The sequence below is a fragment of the Stylophora pistillata genome, chromosome 4 (assembly GCF_964205215.1).
Source record: "Stylophora pistillata chromosome 4, jaStyPist1.2, whole genome shotgun sequence".
NCBI classification, from domain to species: Eukaryota; Metazoa; Cnidaria; class Anthozoa; order Scleractinia; family Pocilloporidae; genus Stylophora; species Stylophora pistillata.
Window position 1 is genome coordinate 8615048 of NC_142522.1, and position 26686 is coordinate 8641733.

The following is a 26686-nucleotide window of genomic DNA, read 5'->3' on the forward strand; positions in this document are numbered from 1 at the left end:
ATGGGAGAACCCTCTCAGCTGAGTTGAACACTAAGAACAAATCTTATCCAAGTCTAACACCACCAGTTTTGGGAATCGAACCCGGTTCACATCGGTGGGAGGCGATTGTCACCACAGTGTGCCCTATTTGTCCTTTTTGTGGGTAATTCAAGCGATCTGTTTCTTGTTTTGATCTAGATCTTTAACTATGGTCGCATTTATGGAGCAGGACAGAAATACGCAGAAAAGTTGCTTCTACAGTTCAACCATCGTCTGACGGAGATTGAAGCAAAGCAAAAAGCTGAGACGTTGTTTTCCAACACTAAGGGAGTTGCCAAGTAAGAAAATGCGGCATAGTATCTAGGATAATCAAGGATGAGTGTAGCTTGACCGAGTGGTGAGGTGATGGCCTGGGACTGAGGTGTCACCAAGTTCTTGTAGGGGGAAGGAAGGGATTATGGTTCGAAAAAGCATTTTTCGTTAATCCGGTGATAGAAGTTAAGCTTGGGGGATGAATGTAAAATATTCTCAGCGCTAGCGTTGTAAGAAATGTGTGGCAGACACAAAGGAGAAATAATGCTTTGATCATGAGGGTGAAAGTGTTCAACCTGTATGTCTACGGTGTTTTGCTAATATCACTATTTTTAGGCTGATTTTGGAATCAAACGGTGACTTTGTATGCTGCAGGTTTCTTCTTACTGATTTTGGGAGAGAAATGGCACAAAGATTTGGCGTCGCCGAAGACATTGATGAAAATGGGTGCGTTGTGGCCAAAGTTTACTACCAGCTGCTCCGGAAAACTGCACGAAGAAGACGGTAAGATAGTTAACATGCCTTGAATTAGCATAAAGTTTTGTGTCTAAGGGACGTCGGTTGAATCTGGACTTCTTTTACTTTTAGTTCAACCGGAAATAGCATCGACGATGGCCGAAGGTGGTGCGGAGGAAGGTATAAATCACTGAAATAGATGAATGTCGGTCTTTGCGAAAATTTGATTTTGTTTTGAGGATATTTATTAAAGTACCTTTCTTAGGCTTTTCATGCTTGTTAGCTTTTAGCCCTCTTGACACTGTGCACAAAAATAAATGTCCCAATAAAAGGTCGAGCTAAACTAAGGATTGTTCAGGACGCGGTTTTGTTAAACAACGTCTAAACTTTGTTTTAATAACCGACCCATAGTATTCTTTGACTTAGCGCTTTACGACTCTGCATTCTGGGAGAAAAACCAAATTGGATTAAGGTTGAATTGATAATATCCCCGACACACTTTGTGATAGTTTTATTCTGTTATATTAAGGATACACAGTAGCCTAACATTGGATTCCTGTGCACCGAGAAACCAGACAAGAAAAGAGTTGTTCACCGAGAAACCAGTTGTTCAACGGTCGCAAACGCTATCCAACGGACAAACTGCTATCCAGCGGAAATGTTAACAAAGTGTTCAGAGTTTGGTCTCATATTCTGTAATCTTCGGGAATTTTTATTCATAGCCTACATTGTGTCGTTGTTTTGTAGCGAATCTGAGATGTTTAATATGCTGGAAAGCATTGCACAATCGATGGAGCCCAGAACTCCTGTGCTGGACTGCAGGATCAGCAAATCGCTGGAGCCTTCTGCTGTTGGCACGGAGGTAAGTTACTTTAACAAGGATAGAAACCCATATTTAATTAACGCAAGGATCAGCGCCGAAGCACTGATTTTTATTTTTTCCACAAGTAAATGCAGCACTTCAGTGAGAGTGACGATAATACAGGAGTAGTGTTTGTTTGACCAGAAAAGGGAAAGAAAATCAACATTAGAACTAAGATTAAGACAACAGCTGGCGGCGAATTTTCCTAAGAAATAGGTTCATGCTAGTGATCTACCCGTGTTTACGAACCATTCCCGCTATCTCCAGAGAAACTGAAAATTTTTATCCGAATTTAATGGAAAAAGGCTATGGACGTTCCACTTCACCTTTTCCACATCACTGTAGTTTAGGATGTAAGCTAACAGACGGAAAGATAGAAGGTTTTTCGGGTTTTATTGGTTTTCTTTCGGCAAAAGGATGTTTGGTTCTTGTTCTTGATAAAGTAAGACTGACACGTAGAAAGGCAGGCAAGCAGACAGATATACAGACATACAGATAAACAGACAACAGACAGATAATACAGACAACAGACAGATATACAGCCAGGCAGGCAGATATTCAGCCAGGCAGGCAGAAAATAGACAGACAGACAACAAATGTACGAACGGAAGGACGGAGTTACGGACAGACAGAGTACGAAAGGATAGATATTGGACAGGCGGAATTTATGAAGGCACAGCTGTGGGCAAATATATCGAGGAAAATACAGATCTTTGTTTCTCTGCTTGCCTTAATTAGTTCATGACCAGTCGTGTTAACTGGGTCGTTCAAAGTTCAGCCGTAGATTATCTACACCTTATGCTGGTTTGCATGAAGTGGCTCTTCACAAAGTACAATATCGATGGGCGGTTTTGTATCAGCATACACGACGAGGTAAGCAAATAATTTTTGGTACCTTCTCTCTACGTGTTGTTTGAAAACATGATGTGCACATAAATCGTAAAATATCATACAATTTTTCTAAAGATTCAGGGGAAGCTGTTTTCTCTTCCCTAGTGAAATACTCTCTTCCGACTCCATATTGATCCATTTAGTATAGGGAAAACCCAGAAATCAGAACTATAATGGTAATTTGGACACCCAGTCCTAATTTGGACATCAAGTCCTAATTTGGACACCAAGTCCTAATTTGTACATCAAGTCCTAATTTGGACACCAAGTCCTAATTTGCACGAGCCTTCATGATTCCAATTCTACGTTACTTACTGAGATTACTTAAGGTTGAGCAGATATGTGCGTTGAACTTCGTCGCTTGTCACGGCCTGTCTTTCATTTTCGATGAATCACAGAAGTTATATTTAAAATAGAAAGTCATTCCCCCTTTCTGTACCATTCTTTAGTTTAAACAATGAAGAAGGAAGAGACACGTTTAGGCCAAACAAAGTCAAGCTTCAATCCTGATTCTGTGTCTGCTTTTGTCATAATTTTGTGATGATAGAATGGTCAAATCTTCACAGGTTCGTTATCTGGTGTCAAGGAAAGACAAGTACCGCGCGGCCCTGGCACTACAAATCACAAATCTACTGACCAGGGCGATGTTCGCTCATAAACTGGGGATGAACGACTTACCACAGGTATCCCGTGTGCAAGGATTTATCTTAAAGAAGCTCTCTTACCATATTTCGCCTCAAGTTTTCTTCCTCTTTCTGGCGGACACCACTATTGAACTATTGAAGAAAATCACAAAATGTCTTAAATAAGATCGGGAAATTAATCTTTACAGCACAAAATTTAGATCTACACTCGCGAAAGAAAAGGAAAGTATCTAACCTCACTTCGTGTCGTTGAAAAACAGGAGCTGCTAACGCATAAGTCGTTAGTGCGTGACAATTGCAAGTCGATCTGTATAGGTTAGCTGCAATTGAAGTCACTGCAGGGAAATAAGTCGGAAAAAAAATTACGTTTCGAGTAAGATTGACACCGAGCTTTCTGGATGCTAGTTGTACTTCTTACAAAACTACGACGAATTGTAGTCTTCTGGTATCCCTGTCAAAACTGCTGTGTTCTACATCAGACTTGCGTCTCAGCTTCTCTCGCAAGGGTTTTGAAATCTTAAGACGTCTTTGTGTGGAATGTCGAGAATGATCTTGAACTTAAGAATTTATTCTTCACAATCACTGGAATAAAAGTTACAATTGCTATCAACCCCCACCGGTCAATTGGTATGCTTGAAGTTGGCGTTAAGGCCTCCATGGATGACGCATTTCCTTTTCTCGGGCTGGTTTAAGTTTTATTGTCCTACTTCTTTCATTTTACCTCTAGTGAGGTTTTCACTGATGCAATAAACCTGGGTAACATATAGGTGTTTATTCGTGTTTAACAGTCGGTGGCGTTCTTCAGTGCTGTTGATATTGACACTGTGCTGCGAAAGGAAGTTTCCCTTGACTGCAAAACTCCATCCAACCCGCTAGGACTTCATAAAGGCCAAGGAATATCGCCAGGTTTGTAACAAAAATGCTAAAATTTCTTTAATACCCACTGCAAAAGGCCTTTTCCAGGCAACGTTCTGAAATACGTTTTTATTACTTGTCCAACCTGTGATAGGCGCTTTATTAGGAAATCACAGAAAATAATTCTATCCAAAAATCACGAAAGATTTTTTTCCCCTATTTCCCGTCGCGCAATTTTCCGAGACAAAGACTTCTGGGTCCGGTGAGACAAAGTGTCACTGGGAAAAGTTTTGTTCAAATGTGGAAATTTTCACTGCAACGATTGCCTCCAGTGGACGCAGTTAAGCGGCAAACTATGTGTTGTCTCCTGGTTAAGACGCAAAGGAAACGCTCGTTTAACAGTCTCGTAAAATTTGATTCTTTAAATTTGTATTTATAAATACATAGACAAATTTTAACGAAATTACGATGTGGAAAAATTAACTGTTGCATCGATTAAAACAATTGTGGGCAATTTATTGAATCGATGTTTCTCTGTTCGTAATGATCTATCGCTAAACACCATTCAAACTGTTTTCAAGCGATCTTAAGTGCAAACAAGACGTGCGAAGGGAAAATTTGCCAGCAAATATTTGAAATTATCTAAATGCCAAGTCTGCTGCCAAAGAAAAAGTGCTGCTGGATTCACTTTTGTGTCTTTTGTGTCTGGATACACTTTTCTGCTGGATACACTTTTGTGTCTAAAACAAACTCAGCAGGACTTTTTGTTTCTTTCATTGAATTTAATTGTATTAAAGATGAATTTTCACACTGATTGTTGTGCATTTCTCTTCTCTCGCTGGTGTTGTTTCTTTGTACATGAAGGCCGTCTCTTTTCGTCCATGCGTTTCTTTTTTTCCTTAATGTCTAATTAACGATGTACTGTAAGGGAAATAAGTGCAGGGTTTGCATTTGTTGGGAAACAAAAGTGACCTTTAGGGTGAGTACAACAATTTGAAAAGATCATACACAAAGGGACTCCTCTTGTGTTAAAAGTGCACCCCACGGGGACCCACAAAAGAGAATTGATGTCACTGGCACCCAGTCCTTCCTGTTGTGAGTCATGCGCTGACGTGCTTTAGGTCACACTTAAACGAAACATCATATGCATATATTGTCAGTGTTTCTCCAGGCTTCATACCAGTCGCGCACATTAAGGTAGATAGCATCTGGTCAGGATTTGATATGGTCGGCTTGCTTAAGCTCTCTTTGTCGAAGTATTACATTGAAAAAGTCAATGTCAGCTACAAAATTTTATCTCTTTATCTGAAGTTTTTGCCAACTGACGTGGTCCTTCTCTCATTGGCAAAACAATGCTCCCTTTTGGCGCGAAACATGAGTCCCGTGTAGCGTGTACGCAGTCGGTTTTCCCTCTGAAATTGCTACAAAGATCGCTTCTGGAACTTGATAATCTGAACGTAAATAAGAGTACCGTATGCACTCTTCTAACCGATTATGATAATGGAATGAAATATTGGAAACAATTTTAAGATCGTGTCACCCCTCTATTCACGTGTATACGAACTCCTTACATGAAATTTCAAGTATTTTTTAGTTCCCAAAGGTGAAGATTGTCAAATTACACTCCCACGCGATTATTTAATCAATTTGGATATATCAACAAAGTTGAAATGGTAAATTGGCCACCGTAACGATTACAAAAGCTGACGTTTCCAGCGTTAGCCCTTCGTCGTTACTCCCACCGACGCAGCCCCAAACAGTTTCTTTCGAAACTATCAGCCTTTATTCATTTGATTATTGAATCAATCTGGGTGAAGTGTATGCAAGATGATTTCAGTTAGAAAGCCTTAACCCCCTTTGGAAGATTTTCAATAAAAAGGGAAAGCTCGCAGTTTAGAGCGAGGGACTAGATAGTCAAAGCTTGTTTACGAGTCATGTGGCCCATCGGGCCAGCGCTTAAATCCGGTTTCCGAAGCATGAAACGACTAGGAATATTTCTACTCCCCCCTGGATAGAATGCTAGTCCATCGCAGAGTTACCCCCAAGATTAAATCCGCCGATACCTACTTGCACTCCTGGGTGAAGAGACGCGAGAGGAAAGTGTCTTGCCTAAGAACACAACACAATGTCCCCGGTCAGGGCTCGAACCCAGACCACTTGGTCTGGAGTCGAGCTCACCAACCATGAGTCCACCGTGCCTCCCAATGACGAGGGACTACAGCTTACTTATCATCTGAATTATTCAGCAGATCGCAAAAATAGCATGGATCATTAAACCTTGATGGTTACATTCTAAAATTAGAACTGAATTTTCATCAACGATCGTTGTTGCTAATCCAAAAAGCCTCAGTTTTATTTACCAGTCACCAATAACGAGAGGTGTATCTCTAACAGCACTAGCGGTATATATCATTTACAACATGTTGTGTCTACGACATCGAGTAGTTTAGCGTTGTTTGAGCTTATTTACCAGTCACCAATAACGAGAGGTGTATCTCTAACAGCACTAGCGGTATATATCATTTACAACATGTTGTGTCTACGACATCGAGTAGTTTAGCGTTGTTTGAGCTTATTTACCAGTCACCAATAACGAGAGGTGTATCTCTAACAGCACTATAGCGGTATATATCATTTACAACATGTTGTGTCTACGACATCGAGTAGTTTAGCGTTGTTTGAGCTTATTTACCAGTCACCAATAACGAGAGGTGTATCTCTAACAGCACTAGCGGTATATATCATTTACAACATGTTGTGTCTACGACATCGAGTAGTTTAGCGTTGTTTGAGCTTATTTACCAGTCACCAATAACGAGAGGTGTATCTCTAACAGCACTAGCGGTATATATCATTTACAACATGTTGTGTCTACGACATCGAGTAGTTTAGCGTTGTTTGAGCTTATTTACCAGTCACCAATAACGAGAGGTGTACCTCTAACAGCACTAGCGGTATATATCATTTACAACATGTTGTGTCTACGACAGCGAGTGGTTTAGCGTTGTTTGAGCTTAGTACAGCTTGAAATTACACAGCGCTGCAGTAACAATAAACATCGTGTCGGTGGAAACCGAGAAGGCGTTGTTACACAGATCACTGGTACAGCAAGATACTGAACATTTTTTGATTTTGGATTCTTCCGTCTTGCCTGCGTTGTCACAATTAGCCTTGAACTGCTCGCACTCGGCTTTGGACATGCATGCTTTTCTGTTCAGCCTTCTTGCCATCTTCGTCCTCCATAGAAGCTTTCAAACAAGTGTCTGAGGCCACGCCAGGAATATTGCTGCAGTTCATTTTCTGTTGGTTTTCCTTGTTTACAATATTTGCCTCATTAGCATAAGCAATTCAGTTTCTGATGGAGCTAAAAATAAATCAGTTCTGAATTTGGCTTTGGACATGCATACTCTCTTTTCAGCGTTCTTGCCATCTTCGTCCTCATAGAAGCTTTCAAACAAGTGTCTGAGGCCACGCCAGGAATATTGCTGCAGTTCATTTTCTTTTGGTTTTTCTCACATTATTCAATTCTGTAAGGTTCATCGGTGTCGGTTGGGATGCACACGTAGCAGTAAAGCGAATGAGCTGCGGTTAAAAATGATCATTATATACCTTAGTCTTACTATGAAAAATCTGATTGGTCGAGAGCATTCAATCGATCTACAATAGCGTGTGAAGTTGACATGATAACCTAATGTCTGCAGCAGTTATCACGTCGAGTTTCAAGTCTGTCTATTCATAAAGCCCTTCTTCCGTGTAGTATTCTCAAACTTTTGCAAACTCAGACAGAAGTCTTTTCGTTTGTAGATTTTTTAAAAATGTACAATACATCAATTATTTAATAATTATTTTTTCGCATGATATCATGAGTTTTCAAACCTCGTGTCGGTGATGTCTGCCGAAACTTTCGGCCTCGGCAGATAACTCAGACCACAGGTTGTGTAAGATTACTGACGTGGAGCTGAAGGATCAAGACGTCACAAACAGATGTCATCAAGTGGGATACTTTTTGGCCTGAAGTCGTATAGGGGAATCCTTGTTTACAATATTTGCCTCATTAGCATAAGCAATTCAGTTTCTGATGGAGCTAAAAATGAATCAGTTCTGAATATCGAAAGGTCAAAGTACGATTAACTCGGCCAATGAATACGAGCCTGATGCATTAAATACTTTTTGTGCAACACGGGTTTAAAAACTCAAAATTTTACATAGAATGTATGAGCTCATTAGCGCTTTTGCCACCCAGAAATTTTGCAGTTTTTGATGGACTATTTCTCCTTGAATATTACACCCAAAGAGCTAAAAATTTCACCATGTACTGAGGTTTTCTAGCTCTTTAGCTGCCTGAAGTCAATTTGTATCTAACATGCTTCCTTCTTTACGCAAAGCCGTATGCAAATGAGCAAAAATGTAAACAGTGACGTCAGCATGAATCCGCCTATAGACTACGATCAGTCCTTCCTTTGCGGCGGAGTCCGTCGTGCGAGTCAAAAAAAAAAACAAAACAAAACAAAATCGGTGAAAAAAAATTGATGTTGACGCGCCGCGGGGAGCTCTTGGAGTGACGTCGATGGAGCTCCATGAGTCGGAGGCGCTCGAAAAGTAGCGCCTTACTTATGGAGCTCCCGCGGCTCATCGAAAATCACTCCAAGGGCACCCTGCGGCGCGCTAACATTTATTTAAGTTCTTTTAGCTGTTTTTTTTTTTACTCGCACAACGGAAGTCGCTGGAAAGGAGCGACTGCCCCTAGTCTAGAGATCTTAGAGTTTTTTTAATTTCTGCGGATCGTCAATTATCCGAAAAAATAAGGCCTCACAGTAAAAAGAAGAAGATTCGTTAAAATTGAACGCTGGAAAAATGTATCACTCTCTGCCAAATGAAAAGCTTCGCTTGAAAATTCGTTTTCTTCGTATTTGCACTCATTAAAAATATTAATCTAAAACTGATACATCAGTTGAGTGACGGCTTCCTCTAAAGTAACACGAAAAGTTGGAGAAGTTGAACACAATACGTTTCTTTATTTGGAAAAGTTTTGGTGACTGGATAGAAAAACTGGAAAGAGGGTGCCAATGGAATTAACCGTCAGGCGTACAAATTGACAAATTTTAACTGTTAGTCGTAAAAAAAAGTTAACCGTAAAACTTTTTTTCTTAATCACAAAGGAAGGATGTGAACTGTTAGCCGCAAAATGGCCAAAATTTTAACTTTAAGCCGTAAAAACCATCACCCTTTTGATACCCTCTGTAATCAAGCTCCCCTCAGAAATTTCATCTTCCGAGTCATCTCTAACCTCTGACGATGGGCTAACGCTCGAAACTTCAGCTTTTTTATTCGTTATTTTGGCCAGTTTACAATTTCAACTTAGTTGATATAACCGTCTAACCTCAAAGTTGTGTTCTCGCAAATCACAAAGAAAAAGTAAATCACCAACCCGACAAAACAAAACGTGATACAAAATTTACTGGCTCCGAGATGTCACATGATATTCGATTCATTTCTGTAGTAAGAAGCCTGAAAATTATGCCTCATTAGCTACGGAAAAGACAAACTGCTACTGATATGGCGACGACGCTATGGAGTGACAGGAGTAGTATAGGACTTGGGGCTCTAAAACCAAAACGCTAAAAATGGTAAAAAATCAAGCTTTACCAAAGCAATTTATATCATTCTTCAACCGATTCGCAGCGATTCATTTTCGATAGGCTCAGGACGACTTGATTTTCACCCTCTATAAAACCAAAAATGGTAAAAAATCAAGCTTTACCAAAGCAATTTATATCATTCTTCAACCGATTCGCAGCGATTCATTTTCAATAGGCTCAGGACGACTTGATTTTCACCCTCTATAAAACCAAAAATAGTGAAAAATGAAGCTCTATCAAACTGTTTTGTATTACCATCAACCCTCATTATTTCACAAGTTTCTTTAGATCAATAGAAAAAATTACACAAATGTGGTAAACAAATGTGGTACACAAATGTGGAAAAAAATGTGTAAACTCTGATTGGTCGTTGAACAATACAACAATAGATGGATTTGTAACCACTTTTTCATTGTAAAATTACACAATTGTGTACACGATGTGTGGATTAGAAAACCAGACTTGCAACCATAGTAAGAAAATTGCATGCAACCTAGATAGCTTGTAAATCCTTGAAAGAAACCCAACTGTTGAAAAAAAACACTTAAAGAAAACTCACGTTAACAAAATATGGAATGTAATAAAGAAATTCATGATGCTTTAATAAAAGCGGAAACATATTGCTGTCCTTTCTGTGATAAAGTTATCCGGAAAAATAACAAGCCCATTGAAGAAAAATGTTGTGTGAATCAAAGTATTCGTTTAGATAATGGTTTCTTCGTTTGTATTAATTGTGGACAAGTTCATAGCCAATATTTCAAAGATCCTACCAAATTCATTGATCTCTATAAAAATTGGTTCAAATTTAGCAGAAAATCAGTCTATAACAGAAAATACCGTGTAAAAAATATCATTTATGATATTTGTGATAAAACCTGCATTCAAATAAATAAAAACCACATAGACAAAATTATAAAAGTCTTTGATCTCATTGAACAAGTTCAATCACAAATAAACAGTTCAAGAAAAAGAATGATATCATTAAAGTTTATCATTAGTAAACTAATTCATATGATGAATTTAACACCAAATGAAATAAAAACTTTAAAATCAAAAAAGACTATGAAACAATGTGAACAGTATTGGGCTCAAATATTAAATCTCATCGGAGACGAAATCGTTTCAATCCTCAATCAACAAATTTCGAATCATAACTCAATAATAATTTATCTGCATCAGGGGCTAGATCAGTAACTACACCATCGATGTAGCTCATCATTTGTTGTAATGAATCGATGTCAAATTCACCACTTCTCAATGTATTTTTGATACTTATTAACAAATGTTGATAACTTTGGTAAGCATAGGTGCAATTCTGAATATTTAAATCTAGGTTTTTATGAGCCATAAATCCTTGGATAAGAACAGAGATTGTTGATATTGCAACTATTGAAATACCTCCTGTCGCTACAGCAGAAGCAATACTTCCTGTTGCAAATATGACAGATAGAGAGTTACCAATTAGTTTGATTTTCTTGAATCTTTTCATTAACTTTTTATAAGCCCAACATTTATGATGGTAAACCTTATAATAAGTTTTTAACTCTGCAATTTGGTCTTCAGTCAGTTTGCTTGATATGTGATTCCAATTGAATATTTCCTTTTTCTTCACAGTCATATAAATATTAGATATATTAATCTTGTTTTGCTAACATGATGTAACTGTTGTTTGTTCCATCGAAAAGTGTATTACTATTATCAGCCTGTATTTTTAGTGATGTATTTGCTTGGAAATATAACATTACTGTGTTGGCTATTGTCACCCAAGAACCTTTAGTGTTTTGGAGTTGAATATTAATATCACCGCTAGTAGTCATGAATGGTTTATCTAGAATGAACTTGAGATGTGACAAATGTGCACTTTTCACACCATCGATGAATGTGACAAGATACAAACCAGCATTATTGACAATTAGTTTTGAAGTATCGCTTGAATTCACTGTGAAATCAGCATTACTGCTTTGAGACACGTTGGTGCTATGATCTGATGTTCCATTCACATAAAAATATACTCTCGAATTATTATCATGTGATAGTTTGCCTCTATACCAATTTTTTTTTGTTGCATTTGTTAATGCTGTTTTACTTGCTTTAGTGTTAATGTTTCTTTGCAAAGATGTTTGAACATTGTCAACATATTTCTTAGTCGCTGGGCTCCTAGCCGTTGTTGGTTCGTTATTCAAAACTGTTTCTGGATAAATGTACAGTTTGCTATCGAACAACGCATACCACTCATCATAAACTTCAACTGGTATGTCGTTATGATATCCCTTCGAACCATAGATTACAACCCATATATCTAATTTTTGATCATATGCCTGACCTTGTTTAAATTTAACTACAATATCCCACATCAAATAATTTGGTGTTGTATTGCTCCATTTAGTCATATGAACAAGGCTTCTAATATGATTTGAAAATCGATTTGATCGTTGTCTTGTAATTGTCTCAACAGAACTTGCAGCAGCCAGAGTTACTGAATTATATTCAATTTTACTGGATTCCCACCATATTTCACAAACAACTGTGTATTCCGATTTTGCTGCACTGTACATATTGACTCCAAATCTGCTTGAATAATAACCTTTTGATGAATCGAGTTTTAGTTCAAATGGTTTTACCTTTTTATTGAGGTGATGAAAGTCTTTGTTAATCATTAATTTCCCAGTGATATCGTCTTCATCACTAAATTCGTTGCCCATAACACCATTCATGATATAATCCAGATCATTATTTAAATTGTTACTAATACTATGAGATAATTGGTCGTTCACAGATGTGTCTACATATGTTTTATTACAAAGATCGCTTCCAGTTGTTGGTGATGCTGAATTAATTGCTTTATTGTTTCCAAGGTTGAGATTACCAGTCATAGATTGAGAACCATTTCTTAACATAACAGCATTTGAATCTGGCTTTTTTATTATATTTGTGTTAAATGTTGTTGTATCAAGCTTTGCACTCAACCCATTCGTCACAACACTCACATCAGCCTTTTTATTGAGTTCAGTGTTGAACTTATTTAAATTAATAACACTGGTTCCATTAGCTGGCTGATCTGAAATGCCTGTTATTTGTCTGTCGAAACCACTAACACTTGTGAAATTTAGAGCCTTTTCAATATTACCACCTTTGGTTTTATCAAGATAATTACTTAAATCAACACTTCCAATATCATGTTTCTTAGCTAATTCAGTGTCAACATACGTTTTATTACATAAATCAGTTCCAGCTGTTGGTGCTGCTGAATTAATTACTCGTTTATTTCCAACGTTAAGGTTACCAGTCATTGCTTGAGAACCATTTAATAGCATGACAGTAGACGAATCAGATTTTTTCACTATCTCATTGTTGAATGTTGTAGTGTCTAACTTTTTATTAAGTTCAGATGTGACATAATATTGATTCACAGCTGATGAAGTTTGAGATGGTGTATTACTTAGACCATTTATTTGCCTGTCAGTACCACTAACATTTATGAAATTTAAAGCTTTTTCAATATTACCACCTTTGGTTTTATCAAGATAATTACTTAAATCAACACTTCCAATATCATGTTTCTTAGCTAATTCAGTGTCAACATACGTTTTATTACATAAATCAGTTCCAGTTGTGGGTGCTGCTGAGTTAATTACTCGTTTATTTCCAACATTAAGGTTACCAGTCATTGTTTGAGAACCATTTAATAGCATGACAGTAGACGAGTCAGGTTTTTTCACTATCTCATTGTTGAATGTTGTAGTGTCTAACTTTTTATTAAGTTCCGATGTGACATAATATTGATTCACAGCTGATGAAGTTTGAGATGGTGTATTACTTAGACCATTTATTTGCCTGTCAGTACCACTAACATTTGTGAAATTCAAAGCTTTTTCAATATTACCACCTTTGGTTTTATCAAGATAATTACTTAAATCAACACTTCCAATATCATGTTTCTTGGCTAATTCAGTGTCAACGTACAATTTATTACATAGATCAGTTCTAGCTGTTGGTGCTGCTGAATTAATTACTTTTTTATTTCCAATGTTAAGGTTACCAGTCATTGCTTGAGAACCATCTAAAAGTAATACATCAGTTTTATTAGCTTTATTTACAACAACAGAATTGAGTTTTTGTAAATTGACTACATCTTTGTTATTTGTTGGATCAGCCACATTAATAATCTTGTTGTTTTGCATATCAAGATTACCTGACATGGGTCGTGTTCCATCAGTATGAAGATGATCGTCGGTATAAGCTTTTGTACAAGCATCTTGATTATCGGTTGGATTTTTCAAGTTCTTAAGTTGTTTGTTTTCCATGTCATAATCACCAGAAGCAGTCAATTTAAACCCTACACCTGGTAATCCTCGTTGACCTCTTGAAGTACCACTACCAGATGATTTATAATTTAATAATCCATTTGAATAACTCATTATATATATTAATTACATTATACTTTTTCATCAAAGTTCTTTGAAGTAAATTTTTTCATCTTATCAAGATAATTATACGAATGAATAAGGCTCTTGTGTTGCTTTTTGATAACTATCTTTTGGAATTCCAGTTTCTATACATATCATATTTCTTTCATTTTTGCTTGGAAAATCATAAATACAAAAATGACTGCAGTTCAGTCTTATATCCTTTGGTGTCTTATAGAAACTCTGACTTAAGTAAATAACTGAACAGTTCTTATGTCTTCCTCTGATGAAATATTCAATCAGTGGATTTTGTTTCTTTTCACACACAAAGTCATCAAATATAACAATTTTCTGTGATTCATTATCCATTTCAGTGACAGGAATAATTTCATCATTGCTTACTTCAAGAATTGGGTAACCCACCTCTTCTGAAATAGGCTCAAATGTTTGCATCATATGTTGATATTTTGTTTGTTCAAGGTTTTTAGCATAAAGATATATTTTATCGAAATACAAAAGTCTATAGATCATATCAAGAAGCAAATTAGTTTTACCAGAACCACTTGGACCACAAATAAGCATTCGAAAACATCTATCTGGCATTAATTTATGTGCCTGCTTGAAGTTAACATTATTGTTATCTTCAACATTGTAATTAGGTATTCTCATTATAATATATACTTATATTATATATGAGTCTTAAAAAATGGCAAAAGTTAGCGAAAAGTAAAACTAATCTTGGAAACCAAATCAATAGAGTTCATGATGCTATTAAGAAAACTAACATCAACCAACAAACAAACCAGACATTATTTAAACAAATGTTTGAACCAGTGACTGGTAAATTAGATGAAGTAGTAATTTGAATACACCTCCAATTAGAAAAAAATCAAAGAAAAAAGGTAAAACTCCACACATTGATTATTACCCGGAAGTGGATCCGTTTGAAGATATGGATGTAGAGGGTCTTTTAGATGATGATCGTGGATATGAACCATATGATGAAAAACAAATTCCAATATCACCACCACCTTATGCTTATAAGGAACCACCAGCAGTGGTGCGAAAAGTTAAGCCTTATGATGGCGATCAATCATTCGGTGAAATGTTGGATTCATTTGAAGAACCACCAGAGTATGACTATGAAGAAGACATTGATTATGGCCTACAAGATTCAGATGCCGCAAACATGATTTTAGATGATCTCAATGTAATTAATTATGATGATCTTGATAAAAGTTTATCAGAAATACCTAGTGAAATAGGTAAAAGAACAAAATTAACCCGAATCATTAAATACGCTGAATCTCGAAGGAATCAATTAAAAGGATATAAAAGTGATGTTACCAAAAGATATAATAAAGGTGAAATAAATGATGCAGAAAAGCAATTAGAAAATAGAAAAATCGATATAAGACGCTCTGTGTTAAACAAATATATCTCAGATAATAAGAAAAAGTTAAAGACTATTCAAGGTTCAGGTGTTCATTTTTACAATAATCCCAAACAGCGTGTGAAACAACTCGAACTCATCATTGGTGAAATGATAGCCGGCAATAATAGTATTAAAATGAGAAACACAGGTCAAGCCATTCTTGATACTCTCTTGAAGACATCAGTCATAAACAAGAAACAATACACAAAAATGTTCAATACTTATTTCAAAATATAATGTAACCATATCATATAATGGAGAGAGAAATTGTTTTGACAAGTTATAACAATAAATCTGGAAAAAACAAACCATCAGATTTTACAACTCGTTTTGTTCAACCTATAACTCTTGACAAAAATCGTCAGTATGTTATTGGTCTTAACAGAATTATAAACATGAGTTTCACATGGTTCAATGTCAACAGTTCACTCAATAACCAGAAGCTTAAATATAGTAAAGATAACGGTACATCTTTCACTGAAATCGAACTACCAGCCGGTGTATGGCGTTATGAAGATTTCGACAATTACATTAAATCTCTAACAAAAGACAATAACACTTATCCCATAACATTAGAATTTGATAAAACAATTTTTAGAGTTGAAATAACACTGGCTAATAATTATCAACTTGATCTTCGAGAGAGTAACTTTAATGAACTTATTGGATTCAATAAAGCATTACTTACATCAGGAACCCATGTTGGTGCAAAAGTTCCCAATTTATCACAAGATACTGATCTTCTAAACATTCATTGTGATCTCATTAATGAAAGCATGATTGATGGCCAAGAAACAGACATAATTTACAGCTTCAGTACAAGTGTAATCCAACCATCATATAGTTTCACTCTTGAACCACAGAGAGTCACTTTTAGTCCAGTAAACAAAAGCAGAATATCAACCATTCGTATTTATATCACTGATGGAAAACGAAGAATTATTGATTTGAATGGACAAGACACAGCTTTTTCACTATTGTTAAAACCACTCAATTAATATAACTAATTAATATAATGAGATTGATTGAATACAAAAAAATTTATCATCCAAAATTGGGTCGTTTTGTCTATAAACACAAGGGTTCTGGTATCATTATTGATAATTTATTTAAACCAATAAAAGCCATATTCAAATCAGTTGTTAAACCATTTGCTAAAAAAACTCTTGATGCAGGTGTTTCACATGCTGGAGAACGTCTTGGAAAAGCTGTTTCTCAAAAATCTGGTGATTATATAATGAAAAAATTACATTCAATACGAAACACAAAACCAATAGAACCAAAACAAGAGAGTTCTGTTACAAAACCAAAACCAAAACAAGAGAGTTATGTTACAAAACCCAAACCAAAACAAGAAGAATCAACAGACATGATTCTAAATCGACTGATAAGTGGTGATGGAATAAGACGTAGAAAATAAAATAATCTAACATATAAATATAATGTTTAGAACAAGTGAATATATACAACGAAACGAATTAACTCGAATACAACTCGATAATGTTATTAGCAGCCCAGCTAATAATAATGCGCAATCTAAAGCTGATTACAAATTCACCGTCAACGATCGAAGTAGTTTTTTCGATTGGTATAATGCTTACTTTGAGGTCCAGTTTCAAGTTCAAAAGCTAGCTGATGGTACTGCTTTCGGAGCAGATCGAGTGTCAGTAATCAACGGTGCTCATTCACTTATTCAACATATGACTATTAAAAGTGGAGGCAAAATGGTTTACGATACGGATAATCTTCATAAAGTAGTCAACTTGAAAAATTTGATTGAATACAGTGATGATTTCTCAAGAAGCGTTGCCAAGAACAGTCTGTGGTACCTTGATACAGATTACAGAATTGCTAATGCAAATCAAAACGGTGGATTTGAAGCTCGACGATTGTTAACAACTGGAAACAATGATGTAAACGTAATCATTCCTCTCAACCGTTATTCATTTTTCGAAGAGCTTGAAGATCGTATGTTACCACCAATGCAATTACAGTTCACTTTAACTTTGTTAAGTGACGCAAATCTGATCCAAAAACTGGCTGCTGTTGATGATGGTCGTGTGGTTATTGATCGATTTTATTTATGGGTTCCACGATTGATTCCAAAAGATAGTCTTTATCAACAGTTTCTATCAAACTTTATGAAAGTTAATAAGTGGACTTATAATCAAGAAATGTTCCAACAATCAGCTGGTACTAGATCATCAGGCTTTTTTCAAATCAGTCCATCCATCGATAATGTAAAACATGTATTTGTCTATTTACAGAGAAATAAAGACAATAATGATGAATTGAACCCATATGAATATGACATTTTCAACATTAACGCTGATCGTGGAAATGGTTCTTACCTTACAACTTGTCGTTTAGAATATGGCAATGGTGTATTTTATCCTGAAGTGGAATACGATAGCGAATCCAAAGTAAGAATATTCAATGATTTGATGAGTTATGCAATGCGTAAAAACGATTATAATTCAGGGACACAACTCAATCTAAGCAATTTCAATTCTCTTTTTGGAGTCATTTATTTCGATCTCACTTTTCAAACTGAAAAGGTTACAAGAGATCCCAAACAGCTTGTTTTCAGATACAAACTGAATGCACAAGCAGCTGCTGATAGTGTTTTTACAGTTAATGCTGTTGTACTCTATGAACAAGAAGTTATAATAAACAAAGTTGGAAATGAACTGTTGATTGTCTAAGACCACAATTGAATAGACTCCCCAGCTAAATGGCCTGACACCATTAATTAAATAGCTAAATGACCTGACACCATTAATTAAATATTTTTTATAATATGAATTGTATAACATATAATTATAATGGTACAGTTATTTGAAATCGATGTAAAACTATCACCAAATCAAAAAAAGAATTTGAGTAAAGCATATCATAACAAACAGTCAATAACATTGAGATTATCCTCAAACTCATTAAGTGGAAATGATAGACTCTTAGTTCCAAAAACAGTTATGAACAGATTACAAAAAAGTAAACAAATGAAAAAAGGTATGGATATAAAATTATCAAAAACAAACATTAGAAACCAAATTGGAGGCAGCCTTTTAACATCAATACTCGCTATGGGAAAAAGTCTTTTGCCAACCATTGGAAAAACATTAGGTCTTTCTGCTTTGGCTGGATTGGCTTCAGAAGGTGCTTCTCAAGTTGTTAAATCAATTTCTGGATCAGGTTTTCTCATACCACAGAATAAAATAGATCAACTCATTAAATACAAACATTTATTAAGTGAAAAACAAAAAGGACATTCTCGATGCTTTACAAAGTGGACAAGGTGTTTATATCATACCAACAGAGACTCAACATGGAGGAGCTATTGGGACTATCCTTGCTTCAATTGGTATTCCATTAGCTATTGACTTTGTTAAGAATTTATTTTCTGGTGGATCAGCTCCTAGATTAGGCCCACCACCTCCATTTATTGGTAATTGGCCAAATGGTAGAACTTATGGCAGAGGTAAAAAAAAAATACAAAATTCCATAAAATAATCCCTTTAACAAACTTTGATCTACTTGAATGGTGCAAATATCTGAAAATTCCAATCAACAATGACAGTTGTTCTAAGCAGAGATGAAAAGGTTCCTCACAATCACAAACAAGCACTTTTCATTTACAATCTCGAACCATCTTACATGTCAGGATCACATTGGGTAACAACTTTTGTTAAGGATAATGTCATCAATTACTTCGATTCATTTGGAATGCCACCGTTTCAAGAAATGGTTAATCATGCTAAAAAGAAGAATATCACTTTATTACATCAAAACAATCAAATTCAAAACATTAAAACATCAACTTGTGGATTCTTTTGTTTGTATTTCTTAAATGAGATGAACAAAGGTAAATCATATTTCGATCTTCTACAAGTGTTTGATATACATGACACTATGAAAAATGAAAGATTCATCGCAAAGTATTTTAATTTAATATAAGTTATTTATATATGAAGTCTTATTGTGTAAAACAGAAAAAAGTTACTGAATGTGCCCCAGGAAGTGAAAGATATGAACCAACAAAAAATGGTAGAATGATGTTGAAATGTATTTGTTCAGACTGCGGTAAAACTAAAACAAAGTTTGTGGGTGGATCATTGTTTGATGTAGGAAACAGTCATTCAATAGGTGAAATGGTTTTCAAAGGATTGGCCAACAGTGGTGCTTATCTTGCTCGAAAAGGTGCTGCAAAAGCTATCAAATCAGATTATGCCAAGAGTAAAATCAAACAAACAGCCAACAAATATCTCGATCAAGCTCTTGACAGTTTCACCAATGATCTGAGTAAAAAGATAAGTGGAGGAAACATTGATTATTCGCAATGGGTTCCAATGGAAATGTATTCACCACAAGGTGTTCATGATCCAACTAATCCACTTTACCAAGGAGGCGCTGTTGATATTCATAAACTCATCGGTAAATTACCTAAACCAAAAAGTGGTTGGACTCTTCCGGGTCATAAATACACAGGACCTTATAACGATCTTAACAAACAAGTCAAATATAATCCCACAACCGGTGAAATATTAGAAATATATGATAAACCCACTGGAAAGACTGATGCAATTGCTATGCAGCATGATGTTGATTACAGTGTTTGTAAAGGTGATAAAAAATGCAAAAATATAGCTGATCGTAAAATGGTTAAAGCATTAGACGTAGTACCATGGAATGAGCGTCAATGGGGTCATTGGCTAGCTAGAAATGTCATCAATACAAAACAGAAATTAGGTCTTGGTGTGAGACAAAAAAACGTGAAAAGCCGTCGAGTGAAATAAATTGGCAAGTCAAATTAGCAAATGAATTACACAAACCCATCAAACGTAAATTCACTCGGCGGCGTATAATTGTAAACCACATCGATGAAATATGGACAGCAGATTTGGTTGAAATGCAGAAATTCAGTAAATGGAACAAAGGCTATCGATATCTTCTCATGGTTATTGATGTATTCAGTAAATACGGTTGGATTGAACCTTTGAAAGACAAGAAGGGTGAATCAATCACTGAAGCGTTTAAAAGAATATTCAAAGAAGGAAGAAAACCAAAGTTCCTATGGACTGACAAGGGCAAAGAATTTTATAATAAACATGTTGAAGAATTGTTGGATAAAAATAGTGTTAAATTGTATTCAACCGAAAATGAAGAGAAATCGTCTGTTGCCGAACGATGGAATAGAACGATTAAAAACAAGATGTGGAAACAGTTTACTATCCGAGGCAATACTCAATATCTCGACATTTTACCGAAAATTCTAAGTCAGTACAATAACACCAAACATAAATCAATAAAAATGACACCAACAGAAGCGTCTAATAAAAAGAACGAAGGAATAGTTTATTTTAATCTCTATGGTGATGACAATATCTTAACATCATCAAAACAACGTATACCAAAATATGAAATCGGTGATAAGGTTCGAATATCAAAGTATAAAAGACAAGTATTCGATAAAGGTTACACTCCAAATTGGACAGAAGAGATATTTATTATCGACAAGATACAGTACACGAATCCAATCACTTATCGATTGCGAGATTTGAACAACGAAGAAATCAAAGGAAGCTTCTATGGACCTGAATTATTGAAAGCCAAACAAGAAATATTTCGAATCGATAAAGTAATAAAGAGAGATTATAAAAATAAACGAGCTTTGGTTAAATGGAAGGGATATAATAATAATTTCAACAGTTGGGTTTCTTTCAAGGATTTACAAGCTATCTAGGTTGCGTGTTTGTAAAGCGTTGCCTTCGACACATGAAATAGACTGCACTTGTAGTAATTGCATACGTCACAGCACAGCTGTGCCGTGACGTCATATGTTGTTAGAGATCCATAGGAGAATCATACATCGGATTGAAATTTAAGATAATTATGTTTCAAAACGTGGTAATCAATAAAATCAATTATTTGGTTGAAATCATTGCTTACAATGTAATTATCTTTGTCCTCAACTCTCTTTCTGAATTGTACCTGTTCAGGTCTCATTTCAATCTTTTTACCCGGTCTCTTTAATTCACAGTAAATGACCTTTTCATTATGAATAATGATGATAAGATCAGTGATTCCTTTATGATACCCCTTTTGCATCTTTTTATTACGACTTAGAAACTCCCCGAAAGTATTAACAATGAGAACATGTGGGTTATTCTCATAATGTTTAAAAACAGACATCATAAGATCGTATTCAGACATTATACTATATCATTATACTAAATTGTAATGCCCGTATGCGTAACTATTGATACCATCCTTGAGAATATATCGTTTATCATCAAAGCAACTTAATGATACTTTATTTAATTCATAACTACAGATTTCATGTTCGTTACTACGGATGGTTTTCATCTTGTGATGCATTTGTTTTGAATTGAATAAAACATCTTTGTAATTTTCATGTTTGATGTCTTTTTTAATCACGTTCTTCTTAACACCTTTCGCTGTACGACTGCCTTGATTATTATTCTTAATGTAACTATACATCTTCGATCTCAGACCAATAAATTCAACTACTGGAACTCCGGCAGCTTCATCTTTCATTTTACCAATCACTTTCTTGTTCTTTTTGTAAAAGTATGGAGAGTTTTCAGGATAATCACTGTTATCAAACATATGTCTATCCTTCTGGAAGTCTTTGTATACATCGTCCGCTTCAATTTCATAAGTCAGTGAATCAGTGTCTGTAAATAATAACTTTGCTTTATTTCCATATTTTTGTTTGATGTAAACATAATGGAAATTATACATCAAAGTCTTTGAAAGATCAAGAATACACATACCAATATAAGCTGGTCTGTTTAAAGTTAATGTTTCTTTGATTTTGTGTACAGCAACCAGATTCTCATTGAATATTTTACTTGACACAAATGTTGGTCTAGATGCTAATTTCAACAACTTATTCTTGTCAGTGATGAGTCTTACATCAACACGCTTTCTAAGATTTTCCATCGTCTTTCCAAATACAGAATTATTCATTAATTTGAAAAAGTCTTTCTCGAAAGCATTCTTAGCTTGAGTTCTCTTTTGTGTATTAAAGTCGATGTATTGTTTTAACCAGGGTGACTGATTAAATTCAAGCGCTCTATGGATAGTTTTTAATTTCATTCCAAGATCGAGATATAACTGAAGATTTCGGTAATGCAGAACGTATTTCTCTTTGTTTGACAATGTTGGAATCAATTTTGATACAAGACCTGTTGATATGTTAAATTTCTCAGCGATTTGTTTACTGTATGGTGACAACATGTCTGGCGTGACTTTAATCTTTTCTGGTGCTAATGGATAATCATTATGCAAATCATGTAACTCTTTTGGGTATTCAAGATCAACTTCTAGTATCAATCCCTTTTTACTATTTTCTTTATATGAATCAAGGTTGAGTTTATCAATCTTCTTCCATTTGAATCCACCAGTCGGAAGGTATTGTGACATAGCCCAACCATACAGATTATTTGCGTCAAGGTACATAATATACTTTGATGGTTCATTTTCATTGTAATCGTTCATGTATTGGTTGTTTGCTTTTCCATATCGATTCGCAATATAACTTGTACCACCTCTCATTCCTTTTTCAATAAACTGAAACATATCAATATCAGTCATTAATTCAAGTTTTATATTAGTCATTTTCAACATAGCGTCCCAAGATAGTCCAGGGCTTGTGAAATAGTGACAAGGGTCGAGTTTATAATATTGTTGACAAGTTTGTCTGAAGTTTTCAAACACATCAGCCAACAACAATATGTCAGATTTGAGGTATAAATCATGATAATCACCCATTGTTTTTAACTTGAATTTTTTCCATACATTCTGAGCATGTTTGTAATCATCATCTGAGATATGTTCATTATTCAGTATGCTGTAAAATTCGTCTTTTATTGGTAATTCTATCTCATCGAATTTATCAAAGCTATCCATGTAATCATAAGGGTAAACACCTTTTCTAGTCATGAGCTCGAATTTGGTTTTCTTAAATTGTTCTGAGGTATATTTGAAAGCTTCTTTAGGCAGATTGTTGACTAGTTTATCAAGACTAGAACTCATGAACTGAAAACTGTCGATGAAAGTGAGATTATTTCCAAGCATGAAAGCCATATACTTTTCCATGTTATTTGGAATTACGTTAATGTTCATTTCACATTCTTCTCCTTTCTTGTTTGTATATCTGTTGTTCTTAACAATCTCTCCAATTTCTTGCATAATGAAATGTGAATCGTAACCTCTCAGATTATGAAATATCACAGGTATTTTATCACTGATCCGAAAATTCAAATTACAGTCTTGATGAGCTGAGCCTCTGAATTTTCCAGTGATGTGACAATGATCTCTCACTCTAATATCTTCATTGGTATACTTCTGTTCACAAATATGGCATGTATCAGTATTTTGAAATTTTTTTTCATCTTCTTCAGTCATTTTAAGCGGTTTGTTAAATTTGGATTTGATAATCTTTTTACAATATCTTACCTCTTCAAGCATGTGTTCCATGAATTTATAAACAGCTTTCTCGCCACGATATATTTGAATAGGTTTCGTATACTTGTCATCGTAAGTGCAAACAACTTTGTAGCCATATCCACAGTCAGTATGTTTTTGATAAGCTTCAGTGAAAGATTTTACATCAGTTTGTTGACAACCTTGGACTTTTTCGGTTATTGCTTCAAAGTCAGCGTAGATTACAAATGGAAGTGGTAGTTGCTTATGATGATTATTGAATTTTAATATGTTGTGGTCTTTAGTCGGCATCTTAACAGCTTGAACTCCATTGATTAGGAGACAGTTAGCTTTATGGTTAGTTAAGACTCTTTCAGAACTAAAACACTGTAAACAATACATACAGAAGTGCTTTCTCGCTTTATGTTTAGTTTGGCTATACATAAACCTATTAAAATCTTTAATTAGTATGTAATGTGAATTCTTATTTTCTTCTGTTATTAATAAAAGATTCATATGATTTTTATTCGTTTCCTTACTGATGTATATTGGGTATTTTTCTTTATTCTCATAGCCAAATACGTTGACGTTGATTTTATTTTGTTTTTCAATCTTGTTGATTTGATTAATAGTCACCGGAAATTCAATTCCTGTGTAATCTAATTTCTCAACAAAAGCTCTGTCAACTTTTTTGATCCTCTCAGGATACTTCTCTTGTGGATTTAAGTGTCTTATATGGCACCAGCGGAAACATTCATTATCTGTATTTTTTAGATTGATCAAACCTTTCATATGATGTCTAAGTTCTGATGGAAGCTCAATGTAAGATGAACCTTTGGTTGGATTATATTTCACAATATTTATGTAGTGATTATCAACTGATTGAATGCGCCAACCAGATCCTTCAGAAATCCATTGTGCGATTTGTAATGTTATATGTTCTTCTGTTAATTTTGAAGAGTCTACTATTTCTGTTCCATTTATATCTCATTTATATCTCATTTATATCTCATTTATCACTTTCACGGGTTCATTACGAATCAACTTAACGGCCTGCTCTCAGTTGGCTTGTTAGCTCAATTGGTTAGAGCGCTGCACTAGTATCGCAGAGGTCAGTGGTTCGAGTCCCGTACAGGCCTGATTTTTTTCAGGTCTGAATTTCGCTATTGCTCAAATAGCGCTATCTACTGCGAGGATCGTCCATCATACGTATCCATTTATTATTGTTTGGGGTTTGCTATTAAAGTATGCCGTTTTTGTTTGAACTTCATCACCAATATGTTTCTCAAAGGTAATTTTCATCGTCTCTGTGAATTTGAAACCTTTCATTTTGCCTAATACCTTTTTAAGATATTTACCAACAGCTAATCTTATGCTTTGCATTTGAAGTAATGGATCTTTATCATTTTTTATGTTTATTTCATATGATTTAGTATATCCTTTCAAGGCCTTATTTGTCTCATTGATGTTTGTTCTTGGTAGAGGAACAGGGTTTTTTGTTCTTGGTAGAGGAATAGGTGGTTTGATAATGTTTTCTTCATAATCTTGAGCCATCTGTTTCACATTTTTGAACTGTGGAGCGAATTTAAATTTACGCTTCAATGTTTTGGGCTGATATTTTGGAACAGGTCTTAAATTCATGATTATTTCAACCAGTTGATCTTTTGTCAGATTCTGTAATTCGTTTCTATTCATGCCTATATATTGGTTAGATAATTTTTGTTTCATTTGATTTTGTGTATTCAATATTTCAAAAGTTTCCTTCATATTTTGTAAACGCGAATTTTCTTTAAGTGTATTTTGATTTTCTGTATTCAATATTTCCATAATTTCCTTCATATTTTGTGAACGTGAATTTTCTTTAAGTGTATTTTGATTTTCTATTTTGTTTAGAATTTCCATAATTTCCTTCATATTTTGTGAACGTGAATTTTCTTTAAGTGTATTTTGATTTTCTGTATTCAATCTCCTGAGAGGTTATTATCCACCTTAGTAACGCGTGGTTGACCTCGAATGGGGCGGATTAGTTCATTTTCGCCATTCAAATTACTGAAATAATAGGCTATTGTTTGAGAATCACGTATGATTTCCTTCAACCAATCATAGGATGATAAATATGAAGTGTTTTCATTATAAATTTTGTGAGTAAAATATTTTAGCAATCTTTACTCAAGAAGTTTACTCACAAGTTTTACTTTAATTTTTATTGTGAGTAAAATATTTTAGCAATCTTTACTCAAGAAGTTTACTCACAAGTTTTACTTTAATTTTTATGCTAAATATTTTGTAAACGTGATTTTTCTTTAAGTGTATTTTGATTTTTTCGATTTTCATTTTTTCTCATGATTTCCATCATTATAAATTTCATAAATTTTGTGAGTAAAATATTTTAGCAATCTTTACTCAAGAAGTTTACTCACAAGTTTTATTTTGTGAGTAAAATATTTTAGCAATCTTTACTCAAGAAGTTTACTCACAAGTTTTACTTTGATTTTTATGCTAAATATTTTGTTAACGTGAGTTTTCTTTAAGTGTTTTTTTTTTTTATCAAACTTGTGAATAATTAGGGTTGATGGTAATACAAAACAGTTTGATAGAGCTTCATTTTTCACTATTTTTGGTTTTATAGAGGGTGAAAATCAAGTCGTCCTGAGCCTACCGAAAATGAATCGCTGCGAATCGGTTGAAGAACGTACACAATTCATGTACTCAATTGTGTAATTTTACAATGAAAAAGTGGTTACAAATCCATCTAT

The 26686-nt window shown here is 34.9% G+C and overlaps 3 protein-coding genes and 1 long non-coding RNA gene across 10 annotated transcripts in view; 2 read left to right on the forward strand and 2 right to left on the reverse strand.

Annotated features, from left to right (window-relative positions):
• Positions 1 to 26686, forward strand: part of LOC111341930 (DNA polymerase subunit gamma-1) — a 45294-nt gene that overhangs the window by 14342 nt on the left and 4266 nt on the right. For 4 of the 5 annotated variants that reach the window (XM_088756032.1, XM_088756033.1, XM_088756031.1 and 1 more), the window contains exons 13-19: positions 178 to 317; positions 667 to 795; positions 880 to 927; positions 1495 to 1609; positions 2348 to 2482; positions 3067 to 3183; positions 3933 to 4050. In XM_088756032.1, the coding sequence (XP_088612158.1) occupies positions 178 to 317; positions 667 to 795; positions 880 to 927; positions 1495 to 1609; positions 2348 to 2482; positions 3067 to 3183; positions 3933 to 4050 (802 nt within the window). The other variant, XM_088756034.1, reaches the window with a different exon arrangement.
• Positions 1 to 26686, reverse strand: part of LOC111341931 (uncharacterized) — a 40346-nt gene that overhangs the window by 12744 nt on the left and 916 nt on the right. For both annotated transcript variants that reach the window (XR_015999691.1, XR_015999690.1), the window contains exons 2-4: positions 6067 to 7581; positions 3380 to 3479; positions 3226 to 3276 (exon numbers count right to left, since the gene is read on the reverse strand). This is a non-coding gene — a long non-coding RNA (uncharacterized LOC111341931). The remainder of the gene's footprint in view (positions 1 to 3225; positions 3277 to 3379; positions 3480 to 6066; positions 7582 to 26686) is intronic.
• On the forward strand, positions 16640 to 19404 carry LOC148732277 (uncharacterized). Its single transcript, XM_088756042.1, has one exon. The coding sequence runs from the start codon at positions 16922 to 16924 to the stop codon at positions 18182 to 18184; it is 1263 nt and encodes a 420-aa protein (XP_088612168.1). The 5' UTR covers positions 16640 to 16921; the 3' UTR covers positions 18185 to 19404.
• On the reverse strand, positions 20967 to 24271 carry LOC148732278 (uncharacterized). 2 transcript variants are annotated; one of them, XM_088756039.1, is made up of 2 exons: positions 23964 to 24271; positions 20967 to 23075 (listed from the first exon to the last, which is right to left on the reverse strand). In XM_088756039.1, the coding sequence occupies exons 1-2, from the start codon at positions 24240 to 24242 to the stop codon at positions 21705 to 21707; spliced, it is 1650 nt and encodes a 549-aa protein (XP_088612165.1). In that variant the 5' UTR covers positions 24243 to 24271; the 3' UTR covers positions 20967 to 21704. The 2 variants fall into 2 exon arrangements, with proteins under 2 accessions (XP_088612165.1, XP_088612166.1); XM_088756040.1 differs by having other exon boundaries at positions 20967 to 23062; positions 23964 to 24103.